At 34.3% G+C, this 16,341-nt stretch overlaps 2 protein-coding genes across 2 annotated transcripts; both read right to left on the bottom strand.

Annotated features, from left to right (window-relative positions):
- Positions 1–7,997: 7,997 nt before the first annotated feature.
- Positions 7,998–9,109, bottom strand: LOC107912348 (uncharacterized). Its single transcript, XM_016840475.2, has one exon. It carries the CDS (start codon positions 8,764–8,766, stop codon positions 8,338–8,340), a length of 429 nt encoding a protein of 142 aa, XP_016695964.1. The 5' UTR covers positions 8,767–9,109; the 3' UTR covers positions 7,998–8,337.
- Positions 9,110–11,033: 1,924 nt separating this feature from the next.
- Positions 11,034–11,988, bottom strand: LOC107912347 (histone H1). The gene is made up of 2 exons (XM_016840474.2): positions 11,751–11,988; positions 11,034–11,660 (listed from the first exon to the last, which is right to left on the bottom strand). Exons 1-2 carry the CDS (start codon positions 11,817–11,819, stop codon positions 11,208–11,210), a joined length of 522 nt encoding a protein of 173 aa, XP_016695963.1. The 5' UTR covers positions 11,820–11,988; the 3' UTR covers positions 11,034–11,207.
- Positions 11,989–16,341: the final 4,353 nt, after the last annotated feature.

Raw genomic sequence — 16,341 nt, 5'->3', positions numbered from 1 at the left:
TTTAATTTTATCACCAAAATATTCTATCACATCTCTTAGATCTAGTGCTACCAGTTTTAATTGGGCTGCCTGATCATCTGGCCTCCAAGACCCAGACTTCGCTAGGCCGGTTTTCGTTTATGTGTCAAACAAGGCCCACTTACTTACTATTAAGTACCGAAAGTGATGGGCACATAATTTACTAATTTATTATTTATTCCTTACACTATTCTAATAAAATGAAACTTTTGAAAATTACAAATCATTTTTCAATGCTAAATATATAAAATTTAAAGTTTTAGAAAAATGGATTTTGATATGGATAAATAAGCTTATAACCTAAGTAAGGGCATTAAAATGGTGGAACAGGAGCTTGGCGTGGTCTGTTTCTAGCTTGCTCGTTCCAAGCCAAGAGTTAGTTGAACATTTTTATTTTCTTTAAAATATGAAAAATATTGATTCAAAAAATTCCAACATGATAGACACAATATTTCAGGCTAGGTGTAAACTAAGGTAAATTCTAAAACTATGTTATTAGATTTGAGTTTGGAAGTACGATTAACACCCCATCCACACTAAATTTTAACTCTCAAAACTTGCAGTGTTAATTATGGTACAAGTTTGAAGGACAATGACACTTCAAAAATTTTCCTTTTTTTTTTTGCCTTTATGCACATGCTTACATGGAGACATGATGTTGATTCCTCGTAGCACATCTTTAAAGAAAACCATGATTAGAAAAATGAAAAATTAAAATTTAGAATCGAAATTATGCTTAAAAGAAAAAAAAAAAAAAGAATTTCGTCATAAGTTTAGATTTAGACGGAGCTCCAAAGTGGTAGGATTGGCAGCCTCCAATTCCATTAACGTTTCCATCAAATTTTTAATCTTATAGGTACAGTAATTAATTAATTAAATCTAAGATAAACTTGGGCTAAATACAATGACGATAGAAACCTTAGAGTGGGAAGGTTAACCTTTCCATAAGTTCATGAACAAGCTAAAGAAACAGAAGGCATTAACTTGAAGGTTGGTTATAGTAATTATTATTGTATTGTTGGTAGATGACAAATTATTTTCCTTCATCATATATTGGGTCCAATATGATTCATCATAGCAAGGTAGTTTTGAAACTAAGGAACACGCGATGCTGACGATGAAATTTGTACTTCCTTAAAATTTTCACTTCTTTTGATTTTAGATATAAATTATTTATTGTTCATATTATATAACATTCGCTACCTGCCGCTTTCATTGCAATTTTCAGTTTTTTAAATTATATATATAAATTATCATGTATTCTAGATTTGTTGTCTAAATTATATAACATTCACTTCCATTGGTTAAACAATAATCTAATATTAATGTATGATGGGCCTTGAAAGACTAAACTTAGAGGCTCAATATGAACTTTAAAGATAAATTCCATAATTAATTGATTTGGCTCATACCCATACATATTAGGTTAGTGATTTTATTGTATTTTGATTTGTATGTCTTGCTATGGAATTATCTTCCTTTGGTAAGTTGCCGGCACTGCCAAGATAAAAAAAAAATGGAGTTTGATGTTGAGACTGAAAGCATGGAGTAAAAAAATACAAATTATCTTTTACCGGATCGATATAAGTTATTCCCGAATCGATACATTCACTATCAGTTTGATATATTCATTGTTGGTATTGATTCATTGCTAACATAAATGAATTCTCACTTTAATGATGAGGTAGTAGAGTTACTTGTTTTTAACTTCGCTTTGGATCCACACGATGTTGGAAAATATGGACATCACATATATAATAAAGGTAATTACATGTTATTATTTACTATCATGATAGTTTAGCCAAAATTAAAAGTTATCTAATTTGGTTAAGGTCAATAGCTTTAACTATTAAATAAAGTATGAGTCAAATATGTGTAGATACTCTAGTAATTGAGTTCTAATTATTTTTTAACTAATGATGGGCTAATTAGGAATTAGGGCTAATGTGTCAAAGTTATTTTTTAATTACTTTCTAATATCCCATCCTTAGGAAAGAGAGAGCAAATATTATCTGAATTTCTTGTGTGCTAATTTGGAAGATCAAATCCTCAAGATTCGAAAAAACTTCAAGGAATTCGTGGGTTCAGGTACGCTTCCGAATCTAGTTTTATTCTTATTTTGTTCTTGATGATTTGACATGACAAATCCTGATTTATAATTTCTTAAGTTTTATATCATATCTTAATTTATAATTCTAACACACAATAATTACAAAGCTTTTCAGGTGAAAAGTATCTGCAAGCTTATGAATGATTTTTATCCAGACCAATTTCCGGAGTAAGAAAAGCTACACATGAAGATTCAATTGGAGCATTTTCAACTTGATGCTCATCAAAGCACAGAGTTGCAGAAAGCTTCTACAGTTGCTGAGTTGTGTCAAGTGCTAGCACAAATAAGTCAAGTATTTATCCTCTTCTCGTATCTACTGCATCAACTAAATGAGCATTTTCAGCCATGAAAATTGTGAAGACAAGGCTTTGCAACAGAACGAAGGATGATTTTCTTTTAGATTACTTGATGGCATAAATTGAAAAAGAAATAGCTCGAGAAATTTCAATAGATTCTATCATTGATGAGTTCGATCTTATGAAAAAGCGGATATGCAATTTAGGATGCTTAGTATTGAGAAATAGAAGTACGACCAAGTTTTTAAAATTTTAAATTTGGAATTATAATGATATTTATGAAATTCTTAGTATAGTATTAGTTGTTCTTTTTTGTATATTGAAAAGAAATATTTAATTTTATATAATGTGATTTTTTCTTTTAGTATTTTTAAAGTAAAATCGTTTATACTTTTTAAAAAATATTAAATTAATTAGTTTGATAAACAAATATTTAAGAAGAATCGACACTTTTTTGCATTAAAAAAAATCGTTCAAAATTAGAAGTTTCACCCTCTTGAAATAAAATTCAAGATCCGTGTTTACCTATATTCTACTACATTAGTTAGAATACCAAGAGGTCAAGGCAGACAAGACGATCACTGTAATACATTCCACTTTTTCATTAGTTAGAGAATTTCCCACAAAGAATGAATCATTACAACTAAAACAAACTCGCCTCATTACAACGTTAAAAATGAGTTTTCTATGGAAAAAAACAGTGCATTACCATTACGAAACTATTTACAACGCAGTTTATATTTATTATCATCAGCCTCCATCTTACTCGGGAACATCATAAATACATGATGAATCATGTGAAACTAGGGTCTCAGCTGCTGTCAGTACCGTACCCTAAACCGATCATAGTAATAACTCTTTGAGGATCAATAGGACTATATCATGATGAAGCATAAAATAACCAGCACTGTCGCACACAGCACCATCCCTCCCTTCTTCCGTGTTGGTTCAGCCTGCAATTCCAATACAAGTCATACACAACTCTCAAGTTTTGTTAAAATTGCAACAACTGAGGGACCGCATAACAACTAATGCACACATTGAATACACAAATGAGAAGAGGTGATCTTTGGTATCTAGAGTTTTGGGGAGGGGAATTTAGGGGATGAGTGTTGGCCTATGTGGACGTGCAAGCATTGGTCAGAAATATATAACACCTGCTGGAGCTGTTTGAAGCCCTCCTCGACTGATGTAGCAACATTTTGGATATTGTAGTCTATTCGATCAACAATTGTGCCCTGATTGGAGATTTTACATACATAATTTAGGGTTTATGGTTATTAACAAAGAATATCAGATGTGGAGTCTGATGACAGATTATTTGGTTTAGTTGAGGAAAGGGTAACGAAGAGTATGAATGACGAATTGCTACAGGAGTTTGTTGAGGACGAGATCGTGCAAGTAGTAAAGCAGATGGCACCTTTGAAGGCACCTGGTGTTGACGGGTTTCATGCAGTATTTTTTCAACGATACTGGCATATTATTGGCTCGGAAGTTTCCAAGTTTTGTTTAGTTGTTTTGAAGGGAGAGAGTGAGATTGGAGAAATAAATAAAACACGCATTATTCTTAATCCAAAAGTTGATAAGCCAAATGATATGACTCAATTCAGACCGATAAGTCTCTGTAATGTGATCTACAAGATTATTCCGAAAGTGCTGGTGAATCGTATGAGCAGCAAGTTAGGACGATGTATAAATGAAGCCCAGGGGGCTTTTATTCCGGGTCGCCTAATTTCTGATAACTTTTTAATTGCCTATGAAGTTCTGCACTCATTAAAGATGAAGAAACGTGGTAAAAAAGGTCATTTTGCGCTTAAACTGGGCGTATGATCATGATCGTGTTGAGTGGGATTTCCTAGTAGGTATGATGAAGCATTTAGGGTTTCATAACGATTGGATTATTTTAATTATGCATTGCGTGTGTTCTGTGACATACTCGGTTAGTATTAATGGCTACCATGGCGACTGGTTTTCCCCTTCTAGAGGTTTAAGGCAAGGAGATCCGCTTAGCCCTTATTTGTTCCTGATATGTGCAAAGGGGCTTTCAGCCCTTATAAATGATGCAAGAAATAAAGGGAGGATGGTGGGAGCAACAATTGGAAGGGAAAGATTTGCAGTGAACCACCTGTTTTTTGCGGATGACTGTCTCTTATTTGGAGATGCCTCTCCTGAGGGAGCAAGAATTGTCCGGGAGGTTACTTGTGAATATGAAAAGGCGTCAGGTCAACGGGTGAACTTTGATAAGTTGCTTATCTATTTTGGAGCTAACGTGAAAGATGAGACAAATGCGGCTATTGTAAATCAGCTAGATGTTCGAGTGGCTTCAAACCCAGAGAAGTATTTAGGCTTGCCGATGATGGTAGGGAGGAAGAAAAAATGGGCTTTTGCAAATTATGTGGATAGATTCCGGAAAAGGGTTGACGGATGGAATGTGCGTTATCTATCAATGGGGGGAAAGGAGGTTTTCATAAAGTCGGTGTTGCAGGCTCTGACAACTTATGTGATGCAATGTTTTCTTTTACCAAAGGCTGTCTGTCAAAAACTTGAGGGAATTATGAATAAATTTTGGTGGACTAATAATAAAACGTCAAAGGGGATCCATTGGAGGACTTGGGAAACTCTCTGTAGACCAAAATGGTTAGGGGGAATGGGGTTCAGGGATTTGTTTCTGTTCAATAAAGCTTTGTTAGCTAAGCAGGTTTGGCGTATTTTGAATTATCCCAGTTGCCTTTTAGCTAAAGTATTTAAAGCTCGTTACTTTCCGCATTCAGACATCTTAACAGCTAAGGTCGGTTCTTACCCCTCATTTACCTGGAAAAGCATTTGCAGTGCTCGTGAAGTTATTCGGGATGGGCTGGTGTGGCGGGTGGGGAATGGAACCCGCATTAATCTATGGAATGATCCCTGGTTACCTGGGAACAAAAACAACAAAATTCAAGGTCATGAAATTAGATCTAGATGGACAACGGTTGATCATCTTATTGAGGACAATACCTGGAACGCTGAGCTCATTCATAAGCTAGTTGATAATGAAACAGCGAGTAGAATCCTCTCTATCCTTATTTCTGTCAGTAGACCAGAAGACATAAGAGTCTGGAAATTCGATGGCACGGGCGAATATACGGTCAAGAGTGGTTACAGGGCCCTTGTTACAGATTTGTTACAAAATAAATCTAGTTTATCCTCTGAAAACGAGGTGTACAAAAATTTTTATAAGGGGATATGGACATTAGATATTCCTGCAAAAGTTAAAATACATGTATGGCGGTTGTTCCATAATCTGGTGCCTCACTACGGAAATCTGGCACGACGAACACTGTGCGAAGAAACAGTCTGCCCACTGTGCAAGACTGAACTGGAATCTTCTTCTCATCTCTTGTGGACGTGTGCTATTTTGCAAGACATTTGGGACGATTTAAAAGTGCAGACTCATCCTCCTGTCGATTCACTAGAGCATAAAGAAAGTTTTATTAGAACTTTTTTGGCGGTTGATAACAGCACCAAAAATCTTATTGCTATTTCATTGTGGAGCCTCTGGCATTGTAGAAATAAGGTAGTCCATGAAGGTGTTATTTTCTCAAAACAGGAAACCCTAGGTTTTATTCGTGGATATGCACGAGAACTAAGTTTCCATACAGCGAATTTCAGTTCTGTTGTTGGACCTGCTGTGAAAGAGTTCTGGAAGCCACCGAATGATGGTATCATCAAGATTAATTTTGATGCTTCGTTTTCATAGGCTACGGGGTTAGCTACAACAGCAGTTTTAGCTAGGAATCATAAATGGGAGGTAATTGGAGGGGAAACTTATTTGGTCAGTAATGTAGCAGATGCTTTTGTGGCGGAGGCGCGGGCGTGTGAGCGAGCTTTAATTTTTGCACATAAGATGGGACTCCGGCGGGTGGAGGTGGAAGGGGATGCACTCTCTGTAATTAAAAATGTCAGAAGCAGGGAGTTAGGTAAGTCGATTATCAGACCGATCATCTTCCATATACATCAGTTAAGTAAGGATCTTCGAGCAGTTACCTTCAAATTTGTGCTTCGGAAAGTGAATGAGGCGGCGCATGCTTTGGCCATGGAGGGTCGGCGGATAGGGGTTGGCCGGATCTGGACGAACGACATGCCGGAGATGGTTCAGAAAGTGGTAAGGAAGGACTGGCTTGCATGGGAACAGGTGACTTAGATTTTGGATGAAGTTTGGCTTTTATATTGGAGAAGGTTCTGTTGAATCTCCATGGGTTTGTTCAAAGCTTCGGGTTTTCTCTCTTACAAAGGTTTTTTTTCAGAGAGAACCATATTGGCTGGTTTTGGGATGGATATGAATCACTGCGGCTTTGCTTTATGTTTTATTTGCCTTTTCATTTCTTTATTGCTTTATTTGCTTTACGTTTTCACTTGTCTTTTCATTTCAATTTTATTGCTTTATGAGGGACAGCTGGTTTTGTCTTTTTCTGGGAGTTTTCTCAGTTTTTTGTGTTTGCAGTGATTTATAAAATCAGTCTATATTCTACTAAAAAAAATTGTTTTGCCATTCATATTAAAGAAATGAAAAATAATTAATGTTTAATTATACTTTAATAAATTTATCCTTATTTATAAATCTTTTAATAATGGTTTATGATGATGCATTAAATATTAATCATTTTGATCACATTTGCAAAAGAAATTCTATCTAACGAGACACAAAAACCTAGGAGAACACATTTTAAGTTTTGATGTTATGTGTAATAATATATATTTCAATCAATTCTCATATTTTAAATGCTATGTATGCGACGGTAACCTTTTGAATCTTGATGTTCTAAAAAGATGGATCCAGTATGAAAACTCAAAAAATTATTGATAGGTAAGTTATAAGTTTAACGAATGAGACCTGAGTTTTGGGGACCCTCCATTTTGTTACGCATTTATGTGGGGCGGGCGGATGGATTTCATCATCTTTTTACGGTAGCAGCCAGCGGCGACCACATCATCCATGACGCCATATTATTCGGAACTTGAATCACAAATATGATTTGTTTAAGGTGAAGATTAACTTATGATTTTTATCTACATATTCTAATAAAGTTAGATATATGGACTTACTTTTATATAATTCTCCATGCCTTATGGTTGTAGCTGAGAAAAAATTATATTTTGGAATGATGGGAAAATAAAAGTTTCAAGTTAAACCATGCCACGTTGTTCTGATTTGGATATAATGGAATATAGGTATGATGCCTTAAGTGTAGAAACCCATGGTAACTGGATCTTTAGAGAAAGCTTCTTATGCTATAATATTTGGTGCAACCAAAGATTGTGAAATCAGAAATGATATGTTTCATAAAACCTAAAACTAAAGGAATTATATGATCATCAACGGCAAGGCCTCACCAACCTTGAATATTGGGGGTTGAGTCAAACGAAACATTAAAAAGTTTCCCTACCTTCTCTATAAAACATCATTTATTTGGTCTTCATCTTCCCATTCTATGAATCCTGATTAAGGTGATATGAAAGAATGTTGATTTGATATCCACTTCCATACATCATATTCAAACAATTTCTTGTGTGGAAGAAAATGCAGCCTAACTTGATATTATAATATTTTGGCCATCTAATATGCATTTATTATGTTTAAATCAGAAAATGTTAACATCTACTAATTAAAACCTCTTTTGGTCCCACATAAACCATTTAGGCGGTTTTAAAAGCTTATTGCTAAACTGAACAAGTTTACATGCCTTACTTAATAACAACATTTTTGGAGAGATTAGAAAAAAAAAAAAAGGAAGAATTTTCATATTTTATCTGCTTTTCTTTAGGAACTGTGCTTTCTGTAATTTTCATGAACTAATAACTGCTATTTTCACCACAGTTTTGTGGCAAAAAATAATCTGACATACTTCAAAATAAACCCTTTACTTAATCTGATTTTCAGCGTTGACAGATGATGGCAGAGCAAAGCTTCCCTGGTTCCCGAGGCACCAACTGACCTTGAGCCATCACCAACGATTTGTAGATCTCAACGATCACCTTCTCGTCATACTCTTTAACTGGACGCTTCCCAAAGGCAGCGATTCCTTGATCCGTTATGCTACCTCCATACCCACTGCTAACCATCCTGGAGTTGGCTAACCCCAGCATCATTTTCACGTATGCATCACGTAGCCAAACCAACCACTTCTTCGGCGACCTTATTCTCAGCTTTGCCTTGATCCTGATCTTCCAGAACTTCTTCCGCCGTGAGGAGCCCAGCTCCACCCGACTCCGCCGTGCTCCACTCGTACCATTTAGCTTCACGTAGCCTCTCCTCCTCCAGTACCCTGTCAAGTTCTTGTACATGGTCGCTGAAATACCTTCCATCACTATTTCAGTATTCCTACTTCAAGGTGGTCTTATTTTTTTTCCAAGAGAAAAGAGGTGGGTGGAAGGTTGAAGAGAGTGATAAATTTGGTATAAGCTTGATAAGATATATATATTAAAACCATATTATATACGGTGAAAACTATATAGTAAATTCCAATTTCAAAACTATATGGTAAAATAAGAAAAGAAATGAATGATGTAATAATAGTTGTAGTATGAGGAAGCTATGTATAGATATCTATATAGATGGGAGAGAGGGTTGGCATCATAAATATGTAGCGGCATTTCTCACGGGTGTCGCTGTCCATATTCAATGTGCGTGGTACATTCCACGTTTCCACCTCCACACATATTTTAGTCGTCTGATCCCTTTGTTTTTTAATCAAAGAAATTCATCCATGGCATTCCTCTCCTTTTCAACATTAGAAAGAAAAATAATTTCAATCTAATTAGAAAATAAACTAATAAGCACATAATTTTGAAATTAAATAGAACAACATTTGCATTTAGTGATATGATCTTCTAAAAATTATAATACCGAATATTTATTTTTATTTTTTATTTTTTTTATGACTTAATGTATTTACTTATTTCAACCATTTAAAAAATAACGTCTTGAATGCATTTAAACGTGTAATACCCTCTAATTTATATATTTAATAAATTATGAATAATTTAATAATGGTATAAATAAAATCATATTGTCTATAGTATTTATATATTTGACAAATTATTGACGTCAGAAAATGGCGATTAATTTTTTTAAATTACAATATATCACTAGAATCATAATCAATAATTATAAACATTTAACTCTATAATTAAATTAGCTTTCTATATGTTTAAATTTTTAAGTAAAAATTAAATATTTTATTATGAATTTGGAGCATCATAAACTATTATAAATTGATTACTTGAATTTAGTAACTGATTATAAATTAATTATTTTAATTTGATAATTCATATTGATTAGTTGAACTTATTAGATTTATGAATTTTATAATTAATTATATGAAAGAATGTAAAATAAAATATACATAAGAATAATAATACATGCACTTGTTATACGTCTTTTAATTTTGTTGATTTGATTTCCACCTCTTTTCATTTTTTAACATAATTCTCACCATTTTTTGTATTTAATGAAAATTCACGATATAAATTCTATGGTAAGCTTATAGCGATTTCCTCTCAATAACAACATTCTGCAGCAAAATCTAAAGTGTTATAAGGAGGATGAATTGATAGTAAAATAAGAAAATTGAGTTTTTTAAGGTACAACTCAAAATCATACATAGAAGAAGTTATGGAGGATGGGATTGAAAGTGGTGATTAATAGTAAGGTGTAAGGAATAGGAATGTGACCTTCAAGGTTTTATTTGTAATTATCTTATTGCTTCGATCAGGAGTTAGCGTCACGAATATTGGAATATTTTGTCCTGGACTGCATTTGAATTTTATAATAATGAAGAGAAGGGGGTGGGTTTGTGTGAATCACATGTTGTTCATATACACTTTTTGTGGAATAACCATATATCTTTATCTTCCTATTAATTGAAACACAATACAACTTCCCTTTTTCTCAAATAAAGCTAACTCGAATCTTTTATGAACTTATCTTATCATCTATGTCCTTTTATATAATAATAAAGTTTATTGTAAAACTAGAGAGTTAAATTGTTGTTTTATTTTTATAATTTATAACAACAATAATAAAGTATTAAATACACTATTACAATCACATAATAAGATTAGTTTTATAATAAAAAATAGTTAAGACATTATTTTAATAAAATGATTAATTTTTATATAAGAAAAGAAGAGGAGGCATTGATTGGGAGGCAGACGGCAAAAAATTGTAAAAGTGTAGACATAAGATTTATATTACACGTGAAGCAATAGAAGAAATAGGAAAAAGAGGTAGAAGACTTGTGTTCATAAAGAAAGCAACCAGGTTTCCAGATATGGGTGGGTGTTGGGGAATGCATAACATATTGAATTAAAAAGAGGTCAACTCATTTCTCCTACGGTACAGCCAGATGTTGTGGCCCAAAAAGGATCAATAAGCACCCCTTTCAACTCTAACACTATTTGGTTATGCTTGGAGCATGACATGAGTAACTGTATTGTTGTTTCTAGGGTAAATTCAGGGTTGCCAAATTAGGGAGATCGATGGTAGTAGTAGGAACGAACAATGCCCCGAGGTCAAGCACTAAAAAGCAGCAGCAATCTTTGCTTTCGAAATTCAAATTGCATTGCAAAAATCATCAAAACTAGTAAGTTGATATATGGAAGTACAGAAGTTGACATCTTCAAGAACAAGAAGCCAATAAAAATTTCCATCATAATAAACAACTATATCTACATGCATACAACCAAAAAAGAAACCCTACCATCTTCACCTGTCAACTAACATTGACTTCCATGTCCTGTTTTGGCTACTTGGAGGTCTTCCTCTTCAACCCCTCAGGGGTCTTAACCTGACTCAAGCGCTTCAGTGTTGAACCCGAAACCGCCTTCTTCACATCCTTTTTTGCTTTCTTAAGAGCCTCTGGGGTCTTAACTTGACTCAGCCTCTTGGTCTTCACGCTTTTCTCCGATACTTTCTTTGCAGCCTTTTCTTTGGGGTTTGAGGACTTGTTTTTTGCACTGCCTTTCCTTTCCTGGGTCTCTTTGACGGCCAGCTTCAGTTTTTCAGTCGAAGAAATCTTGTAGGAGTTCTTGAGTTTAACAAGCTTCTCCGATTTCACCAACTTCTTCAACTGAACCGATAGCAGCTTCTTGAAATTGGGAGGCAGCATTTTGCCGTACTTCTCCTCCATGAACTTGGCTATCGCTGGCTGGCTTGACCCTGTCCGTTCCTTCAGCGTCGATATTGCTTCACAAATCATCTGCAATTACAAAACCCAAACTCGAGACCAAAAGAAAAACAAAAACAAGCTGAAACGTTGATGAGCATAAAGAAGAGGAAAACAGGGGACCTCAAGGTAAGGAGGATGGGAAGCCTTATCCTTATTTGTAGAAGCAACTGCTGGCTTTGCTTTTGCCATTGTTATTGAGCGGCCTTGTTTCAGAGTTTTGGAGAAGAAAAAGGCCGCAGTAGTTATAGTAATGGGAAATTAATAGATAGATTTCAATTTCAAAATTGGGATTAGGCGGGAATGTTTCATTGCGGAGTGTGGAGCCAAGCCATTAGATTACATGGTTACAACTTACGCTGTGTCTCTACATCTTTACCCTTTTCCCATTATGTAGGCATTCGTGGCCTCGTGGGTTCATGGGCTTTCTCAGTGTCTTCTTTTGACACTTGTGAAGATACGAGAATGACATATTTTTTAGGACAATTTACTAAAAAAAGTCTATATATTTTTTTTAAAATTATCGAAATGAGTCTGGTATTTTATTATTTACTGGAATAGGCTTTTTCCGGCAAATCATGTCCACGTCAGCGTGATGTCAAGGGACGTGCCAGAAAATCGAGGCCACGTCAGTGCGCTTTGCTGACGTGGCAACAAATCGTGTCCACAAGGGGGCGATTTGTTGTCACGTCAACAAAGCGCGCTGACGTGGCCACGACTTGCCCAACGCGTGAATAGTGCAACTAATGAAATTTCATATATATAGTTGCACTAAATTATTTAAATTATTTATAATACCTAAATTATCCTTATTTATTTGTTCTATTACATAAAATACTCCTTTGAAAATACAAAACATTATGATAGCTAATTTAAAATTTATTCTCCACAACTAATGAAAATCATTTAAAATACTAAAACTAGATCTGTCTGAACAAACTATAAGAAAATTCATGGAATGCTGTGATTTCTTCATCTTCAACGAAAGATCTCGAGAAAGATCACAGTGAGGAAAGCTTATGCTTAATGAGGAGGCAAATTTGGACACTCGGAATCATCTAACAATTATGCAGAACATCAACCGTCTTTCTTCACAGCTGAAACATCATCCCGAGAGCTGACATTGATGGTTTGTCCCTTGGGCAATGTTGTTTGATCATTCCCTCCTTCGAGTGCTTTTCGACTGATCACATGATGTATTTGAGTTAGTACTTCAGTGAATGCATGCTCAACATTTGTAGATTCAAGGGCAGATGTTTTCATAAAGAAGCGCGTACACATGGGCACGACTTCTCTGTTTACTTTTTTCTCCAAAACCCTAAAAATCTTAAAAACTCTAAACCCTAAAATTTAAAAACCTACAAGTCAGGAAATCACGGCCACGTCAGCGTGCTTTGCTGACGTGGCAACAAATCGCGTCCACGAGGGGGCGATTTGTTGCCACGTCAGCAAAGCGCTCTGATGTGGCCACAATTTCCTGGCACGTCCCCTGACATCGCGCTGACGTGGATGCGATTTGCCGGAAAATGGCCCATTCCAGTAAATAATAAAATATCGGACCCATTTCGGTAAATTTATAAAAAAATTAAGCTTTTATTGGTAAATCAACCTATTTTTTAATCATATAATCATATTACTAGTTTTATATCCCTACTTCGCTTCGGGTAAATATATAATTATTTCAACTAATTTAATTAAAATTTAACTTTTTAAAAATATATCTAACTTTTTATTAAATCAACTCACAAATCATTAGGTTTCAGGTCAAATTATGATTAGGATTGTTGTGTTATGTTTCAATTTAGAAGTTAGTATTTATACTTTATTTTGATATAATTTGATTGTCGAAATATTTTCAATATATATATAGTGTTCTACTAATTACAAATGAAAAGTTATAAGTAATCAAAAGTTATGTCACTTAGTTATTAACCAAAAGTTGTCATTATTTATAGTGATGAGTTATGTCTCTTAAATTTAAAAGTTATGCCACTTGATTATTAACAATCATAATTATTTAAATAGATATCTATTAAATAATTATGTTTATTGCTAAGATATAACTATCAATTTTGGGTAATTATGTCCCTATGAAGAGAAATAAGACCTCCTATAAATAGGAATGAACTTTCATTTGTATGACATACCCAAAAACATAAAAACAAAGTTTCTTTATATTCTCCCACCATTTTTTTTTATATTTTTAGATTGTTCTATAAAGAATTATTGCAGTTTTTTTTTGTAACACCCTATACCGTAAGTGTCACAATTAAATAGGCTTACTTAACAAACTTCCAAATTTGAATTAATTACAATTTAAACCTCACTAAATTTTTTTCGCACCTAAAGTAATCCATTTAACTTAGATTTTCTCCTTAGATGGTAACCATTTTCTTAGCATTTAAACTTCGATTTACTTTCTTTATTATACAATCATTAAAATACTTACAATTATATTGCCCTACTTGGCTGGTCTATTTATGATTATAATGACTTGGATATTAAAGTTTCAAACAATATATTCTTATTTATACCCCGAGGTGTAGCCTCTAAGGGTGCCCCTCAATATACATGATAATACTATGGCGCCATTCACGTAGATTTGGCGATATCTGGCTTTGCCCCTCTATGGTCCCTGAATCATTCTTCAATCCTGCACTTAGAGCAGTTCAAAAGTAAGTCTAGAAGAACTTAGTGAGGTTCTATACAGCTGTACTCATAATAAAATCCTAATTTGACAAGTAAATAATAATTATAGCACAAAGTTGAAACTCCCTGAGAGACTTAGGAGATGTCACAGGTTTTCCAATTCGGCATTAATGCCTTTAAGCGTTCTGAACTAACCGTTAACGGTCATGTCCACTAACATATTTGTTAACATACTTCCCCAGACACCCTTTTTTCTTAGGTCTTGAACCCATCTAGCTTCAACTTAAATTTCATACTCGCCTTCCTGATTCAACTCAGCACAAAGTAACCATATATGTGAATACCCATATTCATGTCCGCTAATGAAGGACCATTAGATGACTCATAATGACTGTTGGTTTCTCACTTTACTTTCCTCATTCCATGCAAAACTTGATTTTAATCTAGTGGTTTATTCCTGACCATGGATTTCTTATGTCATATCCTGCGCATGAATCCCTTCTTAAAAGAGAACCCATTTATCGATACCCCTATTAGCGTATTTGAATATGGAACATGGTTGGCGAATAAGCACCCCTATTTCTTGGAGGACTCATATTTACCATTTAATCCCAAAAGACTTCCCCATTACAGCCTAATCTACCACGGTGCTCCCAAAATCAAATAGTCTCTCCCGCGGACTATCTCTTCCTTAAGTTGTCTTTGGTAGACCTTTACCTCTGTTAGTCCCATGTAGACTAATTCGTGTCGGAAAGTCCTGATGGACATCTTCTTTCCTTGTAAAACCTTGATGGACTTTATCGATCAATCAACTTTGTGCATACTTCATCTTCCATATGGTCATTTGACGGACTACCAACTTGTTTGGCTACCTCTTTATCGATCACAAATTGGAATTTCAACTACAATAATTCCTTTCAAAACTTGCTTAGCCAAAATTGATTTGGCATCAACTCAGACGAACTTTTTATGGCGATCTTATTTTTACCAATACGTTAAAGGAATTTCTCTTTCCTTTCAAACATACTTGCGTTAATACGTTTCTATCAACTTCACTGGTCGTTGAATTTGGTGGATCCTCTCATTATCCCGCTTGCCCATGCTCTCAGAAGTGCCATGACCATTCTGTCATGCTACTCGCTGTGTGAGTCATACAATGACTTTTCCTTTTATACTCTAACAGACTTCCTGGTGTTAGAAAAAATCTGGTTTGAATATGATTTTCTTTCATAGTGGAAAATTAAAATATTAAAAAATGACTCGATTTGTGATATTTATAGTAATAAACCTTAACTGAATTCATACTTATGTTTCTAGCTTAGCGAATGTTCATTTTTCCCGGCTTTGAACCAAACAATCTTCTTTGCTATTCTCGTACCATGAACTACTTCAAGTGTGGGCTCAAACCAATTGAATCGAAACCGATAAAATTGTTATTTTGGAAAAATATATTTAATAATTGAGAATAAATTCTCTTTATTTTTTGGCAAAGTAACAATCTCTAAAAGTTGTATAAATAACTCTACCAGTGCCATCTATTTATAGGGAGAGAAGGTAGAACCTTATTGAATTGTAGAGATTTATTTCAAATAGAAAAATAATTTCTTAGTTCAACTAGGAGAGTTAGAGGGGTTAATAGGGTGTGTTTCCTCTCATATGTATTATGATGGGGATTCGAGCCTCTCTTACATCATGTCTAATTACGAGTACTTTTTGGTCCTTTTGACTTATTACTCTATAATATTATTCAACCCGATTTGATTTTTCTATTTCCCAAACTAAACTTTAATATTCTATATGAAACAACTTTCTCATCCTTATTTTACCCCTAGTAAAAATTTGATGATTTTACCCTAGTAAAACTTTGAGAAAATATGTTCAATATTTTATAACTCAACATGTTCATTGTGACAGAATGGTCTATTTTTACTTTCAAGCTTCAAAATAGCTCAAAAACATAAACTTATTCTTCCATTCATGTTTAAGTAATCCGTATAGAATTGCAAATGAGTCATTTTCATTTCCATTTTTGGAAACCTACATTCATTTCCAAATGATTTCATTT

This window comes from Gossypium hirsutum, chromosome D11 (genome assembly GCF_007990345.1).
Source record: "Gossypium hirsutum isolate 1008001.06 chromosome D11, Gossypium_hirsutum_v2.1, whole genome shotgun sequence".
Classification (NCBI taxonomy): Eukaryota; Viridiplantae; Streptophyta; class Magnoliopsida; order Malvales; family Malvaceae; genus Gossypium; species Gossypium hirsutum.
This window is presented reverse-complemented; position numbering and strand designations above follow the sequence as displayed.